The 15,727-nt window shown below is 36.8% G+C and overlaps 1 protein-coding gene across 2 annotated transcripts in view; it reads right to left on the minus strand.

Annotated features, from left to right (window-relative positions):
* LOC150085466 (nucleolar transcription factor 1-A-like) overlaps window positions 1–15,727 on the minus strand; it is a 451,866-nt gene that overhangs the window by 340,035 nt on the left and 96,104 nt on the right. For both annotated transcript variants that reach the window (XM_090374048.1, XM_090374049.1), the window contains exon 4: window positions 3,719–3,811. In XM_090374048.1, coding sequence (XP_090230174.1) covers window positions 3,719–3,811 — 93 coding nt within the window. The remainder of the gene's footprint in view (window positions 1–3,718; window positions 3,812–15,727) is intronic.

Genomic DNA, 15,727 nt, shown 5'->3' on the forward strand with positions numbered 1-15,727 from the left:
GCAACTACGCCATTTGCACATGGTTCCATAAAGTTGGAACGGTTACGTTTGTGTTAAGCTTGCTACTATTAAACGAACTGTTGCAACGTCCACTTTGCAAGTTCTTGCAGCTGCATTACTTTTGGATCTTCCTGTCACCTATATAGGTCTTTGTTACAGAATTAAAAAAAAATTCCCATGGAATTTATGGGTTTGGCTATGGATACTCAATCAGATGTTAAACAAGAATGCAATGGAATAAAATATCTTTGGCAAACCAACTGGGATATGTCATCTATTGGGTCTGTTACTAGGATTTTTTTTGGTGAGGTCACATTTTATATGAATAAACAAATGAGTGCATGGTTTTATCTAGACTTGAACACATCATTTATCCTGACGGGACCAGATCCCTGAGTGAAACACTTTTCGAATTTGGTCTTTCTAGAATGGAAGTATGCCAATGGGGTGAAAATGAAAATTGGAGCCACATTTTATTTACTTGTCCACTATACAACAATCTTATAGATTTCCTTCGTCTTTCAGTTGCTACACTATCTCTCAGTCAAGAAACTTTGTTGGTAAGTGACAAGGATTCCTAAATTGCACTTCACCAGTTTGCCCATGATATCTTTACAGGAAGCAGGACTATTTACACTGCTATGCTATGATTAATACAACTTTTGTTCCAGCGGCTGGAGTGTAATCCATTAGTAACTGACATTTAATGTCTGAAGTTCGTGATTCTTACTTGTTCAGATTCATTAATTCTATCTGGATATTAAAATTGGATTAAAATTTGGACATGACTTGTTAAACTCTCGATCTGACTTATAGTATTGAGTTTTGCAATTTGTAATTTTATCCTTAATTACTGAGCTCGTAGTGTTGTGGTGTAAAACTTAGTTGTTGTAAAACTTAAATCAATGTATAAAATAACAAGTTATACTGAGAGCATGTTTATGTCCTTCTGGTGACTCTTAGCAACAATACTGTTTGCTTGAATTGCTTTTGCACTCTAATTTCCAAGTGCACTGTACATCTTTTGGCCAGTTTGATCTTTGGGTAAATAGATATTAATGCATTAATACCAGAACTAGAACCTCTGCTACTTCTGTTTTCAGGAACAACCTTCTTTCATACATATTTCTAAAAATTACAATATACAGAAGTCTGATGTCAACAGATATCTTCTTTTTTCAACAGTTGGATTTCAGGAAAGCTTTTGATACTATTGCACATAAAAGACTGCTGTACAAATCGGAGCAGTATGGCATTAAGGGCAAGTTGCTGCTATGGATAAAGGGATGGTTGAGTGCGAGAAGACAGATTGGTAATCAATGGACACTGCTCTTTGTGGAATAATGTTATTAGTAGAGTCCAAGTTTCAGTGAAGAGCCCATTGTTGTTTTCTATATTTATCAATGATATTGATGAAGTGTACTGATGTGAAATTTACTTAAAGATGCATCAGGGATAAAGAGCAGTGTTTAGGCTTTTGTAAAGGTGACTACAGTAGTCTCAGACAGTTTTTAAATTATAAAGTGGGACCAACTGATGATGTTACCAACAGCAAATTCTAAATGGGAAGCATTCAAGGAATTTATCTTGGCAGCTACTAGGCTTTTCACATCAACTAAGAAATACTGTACAAGGTTTAGGCCTAAATGGATGTCAAGTGAACTAAAGAGACTCATGTAAGAGAAGAAAAATGGATGGGACACATAAATTACCACGACACAGAAGCCCACCATGGAAGCCATTCTGTAATAAAGTCATAACGGAGGTTAGGCAAGCGAAGGCAGATTATGAGAAATCTTTGGCAAAGGATGCAAAGAAAAACAGCAAAGATTTCTTTACTTATGTAAATTCTAAAAGGAAGGGGATGAATCAGATCGGTTCACTTAATATCGATGGTTCAACTGTTGATGATCCTGCTCAGGTAGCTGACAAACTGAATGAATATTTTGCATCTACATTCAAATATGAGGAATTCTGTAGGGAAGTGGAGGCCAGAAGCTTATTAAACTCTAACAGGAAGCTAAATGATTTTGTAATAACTGAGAGCAAAGTGGATAAAAAATTGTCGAAGTTAACATAAGAAAGTCCCTAGGGAGGATGGGATCTATCCAATTATATTAAGGGAGGCAGCGAAGGAAGTAAACAAACCCTTAGCCATAATTATGAGAGAATACTTGGATTCAGTAGACGTAACCACAATGGAAATGTATCCCCCATCAATGCAGGACCATCTAGACAAGACTGCAGTTATAGTTCACAGACAGCATGGGTTTATTAGGAAGAAATCGCAATTTGAATGACAAATTTGATTGGATACTATGAAGTGGTCACAATGGAGCTGGAGGCAAAAAATACTTTGATATCATATACTTGGATTTCAGGAAAGCTTTTGATACTATTGATACTTTTGATACATAAAAGACTGCTGTACAAATCGGAGCAGTATGGCATTAAGGGCAAGTTGCTGCTATGGATAAAGGGATGGTTGAGTGCGAGAAGACAGATTGGTAATCAATGGACACTGCTCTTTGTAGAATAATGTTATTAGTAGAGTCCAAGTTTCAGTGAAGAGCCCATTGTTGTTTTCTATATTTATCAATGATATTGATGAAGTTAATCAGGCTTGATGTCCAAGTTTGGAGATGATACAGGCAGGTTTGTTAATGACAATAATGACAGTACACTGCTGCAACAGGCTCTAGAAAAGTTGGCATATGGGCTGAGAGGTGGGAACTAAACATTGACAAATTCAAAGTACTGCATATGGGTAGTAGTAACTCCAGAGTAATGTACCAACTGTGCGATACTACACTACACTCAGAGTAGTGGAGAATGAAAAAGACCTGCGGGTAATTGTGCAGTCATATAGAAAGTTTTCTGGGTAGTGCAGACAGGCTGCAAAAGTAGCTCACAGGGTCTTGCCAATGATATACAGGAATTCTGCTAGCAGGGATAAGGAGGTGATTATCCTCAAGGCAGTGGTCAGGCCACACCTTGAGTACTGTATGAGAAGGAGGCCTCATTTTAGGAAGGATATAGAGCTGCTGGAACGAGGACAGAGAATGGAAACAAGATTGGTGAAGTTAACAAAAAGTTGCTCTTACCAAGAATGCAAATTGCAGCGTATGCAATTTGCATTCTTCAAATTGTAGTATCTGATGACTAGGCACATGCGAGGTGATTTGAATGAGATGTATAAGGCACTGAATTGTTTGAGCAAGCTTAATGCTGATGGGATTCTTCCTCTCGCTCAGATTATGCTTATGAGGGGACATAAATTGAAACTGAGGAAAGATTGTTGCAGAATAGATATGCAGAAGTTTGCCTTTAGCCAGTGAGTGGTTGATTGCTGGAACAAACTCCCATCTGTCATTGTGCCAGTTTTTAAATAGATTCAAGGAAGAACTGGACAAACGTTCTGAGCAAATGGATAGGTGAAATGGGAAGGGTTTTTTTTGGCCGATGGCTGTGTAAGCTTGCTTTCTTGTATCATATGCCACTACTAAAGCTAACACTAGCCTTCAACACATGAATGGTACAAAGTGCAACAGTTTCTGATAACTTCCATGTTTGGGGGGGTTTCCATTAAAATTAATAAATAAATAATGCAATACCATTTGCAATCTCTAATGAAAAGTTCCACAAGAAACTCAAGGTGTGACAACTCATTAATTTTAATGCACACGGAATAAAAGAAAAAGGGCTCACATATACTAACTTGTTTTTTTGAAGAAGAATAAGACGACCAAGGATGTTTAAGCCATTCCTTTGCATCTGTGACCATATCCGTTAAAGTACGAAACCGACGCAGCTGCAATTTAAAAAAACAAACAATCAGCTATATCCAAAAATTAAAATCTCAAACATTCATTAATACCATTTTTACTATTTATCATGATGTAATAGTGTTGGCAAGTTTAACTTCTAAATGAATTCAGATAATAAGTGTATCATATCACATCTTGCAAGTTTTATATTTTAAATTAAAATTTACCATGAGACCAATAATTGCATAAATCCAACCATTTCGTCATATTATATTACTTAACTAAAACTTTACTTCAATCTATTAGTGAGAAAAATAAAATAATACAATAAATGAATTACATTATTGTGCATATTATATTAAGTTTATCATATCTTGCAAGTTTTACATTTGAAACTAAATTTAGCTATGAGACCATTAATTGCATAATAAAAATAAAATAATGCAATAAATGAATTAATTACATTATTGTGCATGTTATTAAATACTGTCTCGCAAATATGATAAGCAACCATATTAAATCAAAATTGTGTACTATCACCGTGAATCACAGAGTCTGATCATAACCTATTAAGTTATAAATAACTCAATTACTTCTGTGGAAAATTTTTGACTTATGTACATGATGTATTTTTAACCTTTCCACTTCTCTTCAGAGGTGACAACAGATGCAAGGGTTCATAAATTCTCCCCCCCCCTTCAGAATTACTTATTTACTCTTCTGCTTCAGTACTTATTTATTATAAACTGCTATTTTTATTTTTCTGTGGGCTGTTTCCTGTTTTCTATAATATTATTCTATTGTAATTATACCTTATATATCTACATGCCAATCCTCTTATAACAATTATTTTTGAAGCTAAAGTCAGTTAAATCTTCTTACCACAAACTATTGCTATAGCAAAGCATTTAACATTTACTTCCAAAGTGAGCTGCTAGTTCATTTTCCAATTATAATGTCTCCTGATAATCCATTTGCCTTCACAATGTCTGTATAAAAAAAAAAAAAAAAAAAAAAGTCTGAGGTTTATAATAAAAGTACTGATAACTTTGGCCCTTATTAAACAATATTGCAGATATCATTGTGATTTCCCTTTATAGCTCTTTAAAATGATTTTAATTTGAAAAGCAACCAATAACACTAAGTCGCCTTTGATATTTGATGTCAAAACATTACCTGTAACTTCAAAAAACTGCATTTTCAATTCATCCCGTTCCATTCTAATGATCTCTTAATAAAATAAATTTTCCACTTATACTCTCAGAAAGTTTACAGGACAGTTTACAAGAACATATCATACTTAGCAATCACATGAGTTTGAACCACAGTCAATTGGATCAGATATACTACTATACTCCCTGTGATGGCCATGCTTGAAGGTGTTATTGAAATTACAGTTGCAGGTACACAGGCCCTGAAATCTCTGATTTGGGTTTTTTTTTTTTTTTTTTTCAGGAGCATTAGCAACTAAGGCCATATTGCTCCTGGGATATGCGGTGGTCATTCCCTGTTGTTGTTGTTGTTGTTGTGTTTAACGACACAAAGGCTACTTGGGCCATATTGTGTCTTTCTAATGGTGAATATTCAATAATAACTATATTTTATGATATAATCCTATCCGGTTTAGGAAAGTAAATAGTTCTTTTTTATTAGGATCATCTCCCAGAATCTGCATTAAATTTATTGATCTCTGCATATTAGTAATTGATTTAAAAGTGTCTAAGCGGATGTTTTGAAATTGGGGACAGTCCACTAACAAATGGCGAATGGTCAGTTGTACTTGACATGATGTACATTGGGGAGCGCTGTCATTAGTTAATAAATAGAGGTGAGTGAGATGAGTATGCCCAATCCTGAGCCTTACTAAAATTGTTTCTTCTCGTCTGCTTTTCTGGAAGCTGGAGGGCCACAGCTTTGGTTCTGGTTTTATTTGGTACAATTTATTTCCTGGATGGCCTTTCCAGATTAATGACCAGCTATTATAACATGCTTTACGGATAATATGTTTATAATCAGTATATGGAATTTGAAAAGTTTGCAGAAGAGTATTATCTGGTTGTTTGGCTGCAAGATCTGCTCTTTCATTTCCTGCAATCCCAGAATGACCTGGAATCCAGCAGAAAGTGACAGTTTGGTTTGACTCTTTACACAGAAGTAATTTAGAATGGATTTGTTTTATTACAGGGTGAGAGGAGTTGGTATTACTATTTATGGCAGAGACAGCACTGAGTGAGTCAGTGTATATTAAGGCAGACGAAATTAGAAGTTGAGTAATGTGACCTAGAGCCAAGTTAATAGCATAAAGCTCAGCAGTGAAGATACTGCATCCTATGGGTAATGAGACAGAAGCGATGAATGATGGAAAGATAGCCGCAGCGCCTACTTGGGTCTCGGTTTTTTGATCCGTCTATATAGATCTTACAGGCCTGTGAATTGGAAGCAGAGTGAGTTTCATGTAATTGTGCAATATTGAAGGGACACAAGGTGTTCTTTCCCCACTGTTGGAAATAATCATCATAAATTGCACGGATATTTGTCCACGGTGGATCAGGCGGTGTTATGTACTGATATATATTGCAGATTTCAATATTCCACGTTTGAGTTAGTTCTTTAAGTCTAAGTGCAGCAGGTCTGTTTTCATTTGGTTTACTGTTGTAAAATGACTCCCATTCGGTATTATACAGACATCTCCAATTCGGGTGAGAGGGAAGACTGCGGATTTTTGCGGCATATATCAAAAGCAATGTTTTCCTCCGAAGATGTAAGGGAGGTTCATGGGCTTCAATGTAAAGACTCTGGACTGGAGAGGTTCTGAAAGCCCCTAGAGAAACTCGAAGGGCACTGTGCTGGATGGTATTTAATCGCTCTAAGGTACTCTTCCTTGCAGAGTCATACACTGGAGAACCGTAGTCCAAGCGGGACCTGATGAGAGCTCTATAAATATGGATAAGAGTATGCCGATCAGCGCCCCATGACATAGATGACACACACCGAAGGATATTCAATTTCTTCAAGCAGATGGTACGAAGATAGGCCACATGTGCTTGAAAGTTCAGTTTTCTATCTAGTATCAAGCCAAGAAAGCGGACAGTGTTAACCAGAAGAACCGACACATTTTTTATCTTTAACTCAGGATCAGGATGAAATGACCGGAGTTTGCAGAAATGAGTGGTAGTGGATTTCTGTTCAGCAAGATGGTATCCATTGCGTAAAGTCCACGATTCTATTCTGTTTAGAGTAATTTGTAACTGTCTTTCGATAGAATTCATATTTTGTGATTGGCACGATATCGTGAGGTCATCAGCATACATATATACATCAATAGTTTTTGGAAGATCTTCCAATATATTGTTGACCCTAATTGCAAATAGCGTTGGACTCAGTATGGAACCCTGTGGGACACCCTCTTCTTGAATATGAGATATTGATAGGAAGTTTTGATATCTGACTTGAAAGGTACGTAACTTTAAAAAGTTCTGAATAATTTGAGGTAGATAGCCTCTCAACCCTAATTGATGCATATCCTTGATAACACCATGACGCCATGTGGTGTCGAATGCTTTCTGAATATCCAGGTTAACCATAACTAAATGCTGTCTCCTGATGAAGGCGTTACGTATGTTAGATTCAATTTTAACAAGTAAATCTAGGGTGGACCTGTTTTTGCGGAAGCCATATTGGTGGTCAGAAAGCAGATTTTGGGAGTCTAGAATCCAGGTGAGTCTCTTATGCACAATTCTTTCGAAGATCTTGCCCAAACAGCTTGTCAATGATATTGGTCTGTAATTTTGAACTTGAGAAGTATCTTTGCCTGGTTTTGGTATTGCACAAATATATGAATGACGCCATGAGAGAGGATATGTGTTTTCTGAGAAGATCCTGTTATAAAATAGCAATAGTGTGTACAGATCAGCTTCACACAGATGTTTAAGCATTCTGTAGTGAATGCCGTCTGGTCCTGCTGCACTATTTGGAGATTTACTCAAGGATTCTTTGAGTTCAGCTATAATAAAAGGCTGGTTATATGGGAGTGGGAGATTAGTGGAAAAATTTAATTTTTTTCGTTCTTCATTAGTTTTAATTCTCTGAAAAGTAGTCACATAAGTGGTAGAGGCGAAAGTATTATAGAAGGATTCTGCTAAAGCATTTGCGATGTCAGTAGGAGAGGATAGATCCTGCCCATTCCACTGTATTATTGGAGACTGTAACGGTAGAAATTTTCCATTCAGAGCTTGTATTTTTTTCCAGATAATCCGAGTGTCAGTATTTTTGTTAATAGTTGAGGCGAATTTAATCCAGGAGTCACGTTTTGCTTTTTTCCTAATTTGTCTTGCTTTGGCTCTTAGTTTTTTGAAAACTATAAGGTTGGCAGTAGTGGGGAATTTGCGAAATTGGTTCCAAGCACGGTTTTTTTCTACTTTAGCTATGGTGCAATCTTGATTCCACCAATGGTTTTGGTGTACCCGCTTGCTCTGTTTGGATCTTGGAATAGAAATTTCGGCTGCTGATAATATATGGCTGGTAATGTGTTCGGTTACGTCATCAATATGTTGTTGCTGTACATACTGTTTGTTTAGTAGGACACAAGTAGAGTAGTTTTTCCAGTCTGCTTTGTGGAAATTCCAAGATAAATGGGCTTTCGGGCATGATACGACCTGTGTTTGAATTGAGCTGATGATGGGAAAATGGTCACTGTGGAATGGATCATTCAACACAAACCATTCCATACTTGGAAAAAGAGATGCTGAACAGATAGATAAGTCTATGGCAGATGTTGTACCTGTAGGTAATTGAATATGAGTTGGAGAGCCAGTGTTTAATACAGTCAGATTATGATTATCTAGGAATGTTTCAATTAATTGGCCTCTCTTATCCATAGTGGAGGATCCCCACAATGGATGGTGACCATTGAAATCACCGAGTAAACAGACAGGAGGTGGTAGTTGTGTTAAAAGGCTGTCAAGTTCACTCTGGGAACAAGGATAATTAGGTGGTATATAAACAGATGCAAGAGTTAATAATATTCCCATTGCTATTCGAACTGCTACAACTTCTAGGGAGGTTACTAGTTGGAGATGTCTTGATGGCATGGTAGTTTTCACAAGAATACCTACCCCTCCACGAGAAGAGTCGGAATCCCTGTCTCGCCTAAACATAGTATAGTTTTTGAATTTGAGTGAAACTTTTGGTGATAAAAATGTTTCCTGTAAGCATACTCCTAATGGGTTAGTTCGCATGAGTAAATCATTCAGGTCATCTATATTACTGCGTAGTCCTCTGCAGTTCCATTGAAGGAATTTGTTCATTGATTGGGTTTATTTGAGGAAGATTGATCTGACTGTTTTTTCTGAGGTTTCTGTCTATTTTGTTTTGATTTTTCATTTCTGGGAAAGGTTGGGCGTCCTGTGTCCATGGTATCATTGGCTTGTAGTTCTAATACTGTGTCTTCGTCCTCTGACTGAACCTCCATTTCCATGTTGCTATGGCGTGGTTTCGTTGTCTTTTTATTTTCAACACTAACAGATTTTGTTCGTTCGGGCAAGGTTGAGATGGCATCAGCTGGGATACTGATTGGTGTGTTGCTAGTTTCATTAACTGTAGATTTTTTATTGTACGTTAGCAAAGTTTTGGCCCAGGTGGCAAATGAAATGTTTGGTTCTATGGAGACATCTGTTTGAGTTGAAATTGACCGGCTATTTTTAGTGACGGATGCGTATGATCGGCTAGGCATGGTTAACAGAATTTGCTTCCTTGCTTCTGAGTATGTGACTTTATGCTCTACCTTATATTTCTGGATTTGTTTGCCTGTTTTCCAAAGGTCACATGCTTTAGAAAAGGCAGGATGGCTTCCTTTACAGTTAGGGCAAGTAGGAGTGGTAGCTGTACAGTCACCTTGGGAATGCTCCTTAGAGCCACAAATAGGACACACAGCATCGCCTCGGCATGCCGTTTGAGAATGGCCATACTTTTGGCACTTAAAGCAGCGAATGGGATTTGGGATGTAGGGCCGAATCTTGCGGTTTAAATAACCTGCTTTAACAGAAGATGGAAGAGTCGGAGTGCTAAATGTCAAAATGATGGACCTGGTTGGTAGTAGGTTGCCATCTTTTTTGGTCATTATTCTCCGCGCTTGAGTCACTTTTTGTTCCCTGAGTTCTTGCATTATCTCTTCTTCTGACACAGATAGCAAGTCCCATTCACTGATAACGCCTCTAGAGGTATTAAGGGTGTTATGGGGCGTAACCGTCACTGGAATACTGTTAAATGATGTTAACTTTAACAGCTTCTCTGAGTGAGTTGTCTTAGAAGTTTCAATTAGAAGGTCTCCAGATTGGAGACGCTTAACCATTTTAGGAGATCCACAAACCGATTCCAAACATTTTGTATAAGAAAAGGCGATAATTTGCCAACAGGTTGCATGGATAACGAGTGCATTATCATTATAAGAAATGCCGGCACGTCTTTATTCTGATTTTCCGTCCTTAGTCGCTTTGGACGATTGGAGTCATGGTCAATGTCAGGAATTTCTGACCTTGAGCTCGAGGGCTCTAACAGTGGATAGTTACTTATATCCATGTCGGCTCCTTTTGGCCCTGGGGGTTTGTCTTTACGACCCAGGTTACCGGCCCCGCCACGGGGAGGCAGGAGCAGTGCCACGAGGTGACCAAGCGGCTATTAGTTGTGTTAGTAATAGAGGAAAAAGAAACAGAAAGGTGTCTTTCTTTTCTGGGCCTTTGCCTACTACTTGTAGAGCGAAAGAGCTACTGAAATATAAAATGAAATGAAGAAAACGGTATTCAGAAATAAACAGAATATGTACTGGCAAAAGCTCTTTGGATAATTCGCTTGGAAAAACGCACTGAGATCGCTTGGCCACGGAACGCTTGGCACCCGGGGCCGTCATTCCCTGACCTTTCCGCATCCTCCATATTTGGTGGTGACGGGCTCGAACCCCGGTCTAATCAAGAAGCATGTGCTACGCACTGCTGCTCCTGCCCACCTAGCTACGGAGGCACCTGAAATCTCTGAACTGATCTATATAGATTATATCTGAATATACAAAAGGATTTGCAGTTATAAGAAATGGGGAAGTTTTAAGTGACTCTCATGAAATTTACAAATAGTTTCAAATTAATGCTCTGGTATAAATGGAGGGGGGGGCACAGCAACAATTTAAACAACTACTTATTTGTTATTTCTTTGTTTTTTCAGTTGTGACACTTTTAATATAGAAAATGTACAGAAAAATTAACATTTTGAAATAGTTTAGACAAAAATAGCATGTTAATTAATTAAAGGTAACCCTCATATAACATGGTAGTTAGGTTCCTATAAAATCTCATGTATTACGAAAACACGTTATACAGGACTAAAAAACCAGTACAAAAAAAGGGGGGGGGAGGGGTTACGTTCAAAACACTAACAAAAATAACCCATTTTTTTTTTTATAATTATTGGAAACTTAAATTTTTATTAAAAATAATAACTTAAATATCTTGCAAACTGTGATACATATCACACATCAAATGGAAAAGTGACAACTCAAAAAATAAGGTTTCATCTGAATTGTGGGCATTAATAATGGATTAGAAAAAAATTGCCAGCTTGATAAAATGCAATAAACCTTTCAAACAGGTGTGTTAGCATGACTACGATAGAGGCCATACCATGACCATGGCTTTGAGTTGTGTTACTTTTCTTATTTGTTATTTGTTTGTTTTTTCAGTTGTGACACTTTTAATATAGGAAATGTACAGAAAAATTAACATTTTGAAATAGTTTAGACAAAAATAGCATGTTAATTAAAATATATTTTGAAATGAACATTGTAGCAAAAACACAAAAAATTTAATTTTAATTAAAAAAATACAATAATTCTCTTATTAATCAAAATAAGTTTAAGGCTTGAATGCGGAAACATAAAACGGTTTGTAGCTTTTAGGGATATGATTTGTTTTAATCAGGTCCAGGATATCTGGTTTTTTTTTTTTAAATCCGAAATTTGTATCTTCTTAGTGTACGCTGATTTCGTTTCGATAGTTTTACCCTGCGACGACTGAAATCTCTTGTTAGTCACAATTTTTTTTTAGTCCTCTTGCTCGTACGACATTTTTATGAAGAATGCGCTGTGACTACATTTTTCAAACCTTCAGTTCAGTATCTCGATTTCGCCTAACTTTAAATTTTCGCTGTCTTCCATCTTTGATTTGTTCCCATAATGCTGATAAACATTTTTAAAATTGATGAAATTGTCATGGGTATTTCAGTTACTCTATATGAATTCCTCGTTTCTTAATGTGTTAATGTACATACTGCCAAGGAATATTTTGGTCCCGATTTCAATGCTTACTTTATGGATTTTTCTATCACAGAACGCATGTTATCCCATTCATTTTGTGTGTATGTCCTGTAATTAGTAACTTTTGAGTGATGGACTCAAGCTTGAATACTCAACGTAGATACAGCATGCATGTACGTGGCAACAGTGAATTTATTCTTGTTGCCCACTGCAGTTGTCTGAGTAGAAGGTAATTTCAAGATCAGTACTGTTCACGGATCTGGCAGTCTAAGCATTTCTAAATGCAAGTGTTTATTTCTATGGTCCCCTGGTTACCTTCACTCTTGTGCCAGAAAAAAAAACACTGTACTTTGTCACTTTTATTTAAGTTCTGAAATTGCAAAGTTATAGCAGTTTAATTTAGATTTGTAATAGAATAAGAAAATATCACCCAGTCACAATTTCAAAAAATTGTTTTACCAGTGCAACAAAGATAATCTTGTCTGTTACAACTCTGATGATGTGTCACTTTTCTACTGTGACCAGTCGTTATACCTACTTAGTGGAAAAGCAACAAAACTGCACATTACTGGCTCCAAACAGTAGTTAAGTATGTAGTTTTTTCTTCTACTTATAAATATATATATATATATATATATATATATATATAAAAAAAAAAAAATTTAAATATATATATATGTATAAATATATTTCTTCTACTTATAAATATGTAGTTTTTTCCCAGGATGTAAAGTTCAAGCTTGTGCATCCTCCTATTATATTAACTCGAATTCGACAATTTTTGAGTTGTCGAATTCCATACAACGTGCAATATGTCAAATAACATACATTAATTTTCTTTCTCTTCATCGCTGCTAAGCACAAATAAACGAGAAAGTTTTCTCTGTTTCAGAAAATCTTCACCTTTTGAACTTACTTCTGCAGCATCTAGGTTTCATGCATCTTCTGCTCTCTTTAAAAAATCAGTACTCTGGCCTTGTTTGCTTATGCTTGATAGATCTTTGTAAATTTAAGTTTAAGCTTTTTTATTTGCTTTTGAATATACCAATAATGCGTTTTTATTTAACCTCTCATTGCACAAGGGGTAGAGGATCTACAAACTGGCATAGGTTTTATCATGTAATCTCCTGATGCATCACTGGATATGAGTAACATTTCACGATCTTTTGATGCCTTAAAACCTTAAATAAACATTCTGGTGGGTATTCCACCAAAGACGTCTCATCTGCAATGAAAACTTGATGTGGTGTATATCCACTCTTCAATAATTTTTGAAATTGAAGCTTCATTATCAGCTGTTGCACTTTCCGCTTGACTTCTCATATTATGTAATGAGAAGCAGTTTTTAAATCGCTCAAACCAACCTCTACTAGCAACCAACTCCTGGTTAACAGAAGATTCTCCATTTTCTTTTAAATGATTATAAATTTTTAATGCCTTTTGTTTAATTACATTGCTGTCTAATGAAATCGCAATCCAAATACTGAGTACTTTTTCCATTTTCTCAGTTATTGGCACTCGGGGACAAGCTGTCATATTTGCAGAAATGAAAGGCCCTGCAAGATCCTCATTTTTGTTACTTCGTTTAAATTTAAACTTTTTGTTTAAATTTAGAATAGAAGCCAATGCACAAGTATCTGTACAAAAGGCATGCAGCAGAAACAGTAATCCTATCAGAGAGATAGTGGAGAGACTCTGTTAGAGAGGAGTCATTAATTAACCTAACTGCCGTCTTCTGAATGGAATCTAGGAGCCTGAGAGAGGTTTTAGGGGCACCACCCCAGATGCGGGAACAATATTCCATGGCTGGGCGGATCTGCGATTTATACAGAGTGAGCAGCTGTTTGGAAGAAAAGTAACGCCGGGAGCGAAAGAGAAAACCAAGTTTTTTAGATGCAGAGGAAGCAATATTTGAAATGTGCTTGTGCCAAGAGAGATTAGAAGTCAGGGTAATCCCCAAAAGAGATATATCATTTTGACTAGAAATCGGAGTATCACCAAAGATAAGCATAGAAGCAGAAGAATCCTTTTTGCGAGATAAGATAACAAAGAGTTTTAGAAGGATTGAAATCAACTAAGTTGTCTTTGCCCCACTGGAGAATTACCTGGAGATTTGCATTTAAGGAACTCATAGCGGATATTCGAGAAGTTGAACCTGATTGAGCAGGGCAACGGTTTTAAAAATGGAAAGTGGAATGCAATGTGTTATCATCAGCAAATGGATAGGATTTCCAGTCAATGGAAGAAGGTCATCAATATACAAGTGGAAAAGAGTGGGGGAAAGAACTGAACCTTGGGGAACACCACCATTAGTGGAAAACTTAGAAGACAGAGAGCCATCTACCATCACCCTCAGTGAGTGATCAGAGAGAAAACTGGATAACCAATTACAAAAAACAGTTGGCAAACCATAAGATGGAAGCTTGTTTAGAAGACCTTTATGCCAAACACAATCGAAAGCATTTGAGATGTCAAAAACAACTGCTTGTGTTTCACCAAGCTTTTCCATTGGTTTTGCCGATAAATGGGTAACATAAGCCAGAATATCACTGACTGTATCCATACTGGCGATCGTTGATCAGACTGAAGGTTTCTAGGTAGTTTATAAGAGTTGATGGTTAATTGGTTTCTCTATTACTTTAGAAAGAGTAGAAGTAATTGTAATAGGACAATAACTGGATGGGAGGGATTCGTCACCCTTTTTAGGAACTGGCTGGATATGAGCAAATTTTCAAGCAAAAGGAAAAACACCTTTGGAATAAGAAAGTGAAAAAAGGCGGCAAAGAATAGGAGTAAGTTCAGGAGCACAGGTTTTGAGAACAAGTGGAGAAATACCATCAGGACCTTTCTTAGCATCGAGATTCATCAAAATCCTTCTGACATCCTTTTGATGGAAGACCACAGGAGGCATTGAATGGAGTGTGTTTGGAATAGAGTGCGGTGTTTAACCAAGATCATTAACACATGAGATTGTGTTAATGTTCTTGGTAGAAAAATGGGATGCTAGCAGAACAGCTTTATCCTTGGCCAAAGTGACAACAGAACGATATCGACCAGCTTTGCTGAAATCTAAATAAACAATGTCAAAATTATTTCCAAAATCCAGCTTGTGAGTGACCCTTTCAAAATAATGAACCAGATTTGTTAAACATGATTTTCCCTTTACAAAACCATGCTGAGTATCCTTGAGAATTTCAATTCGATCCAAATGATCCTGAATTCCACCCTGAATGACAACATCTTGACAAGCTGAGTCGGTGTGACTAGAAAACGGAAGCCAGCTGGAGTTGTGAACATTAAAATCACCAATGAAAATTACCTCGCTATTAGGAAAGTTGGACTGGAGAAAGTCAAGTTGCAAAGAGAGGAAGTCAAAGAGCTCCAAGTGATTAGTGGAGTTGGGAGAACGGTAGAGACAACAGATGAATTTGACAGAATGAAGTAGAGATTTTAAGCCAGAAAAGATCGAAAAGAGAAGACCCCAAGTTAGCAAGTCTCTGACAGGGAATATCTGAACGGACATATCCACAAGTACCACCTTTGAAACAAAAGGAATCATAGAAAATAATTTACACCATTTCAAGCCTCCAATAAGCAAAGTGGTGGTATTCCACCGGTTGATGAGTCATCTACCACCTAGTATTGCCTGGTAATACATAGG

Source organism: Mastigoproctus giganteus, chromosome 5 (assembly GCF_048544385.1).
Source record: "Mastigoproctus giganteus isolate SK-2022 chromosome 5, ASM4854438v1, whole genome shotgun sequence".
Classification (NCBI taxonomy): Eukaryota; Metazoa; Arthropoda; class Arachnida; order Uropygi; family Thelyphonidae; genus Mastigoproctus; species Mastigoproctus giganteus.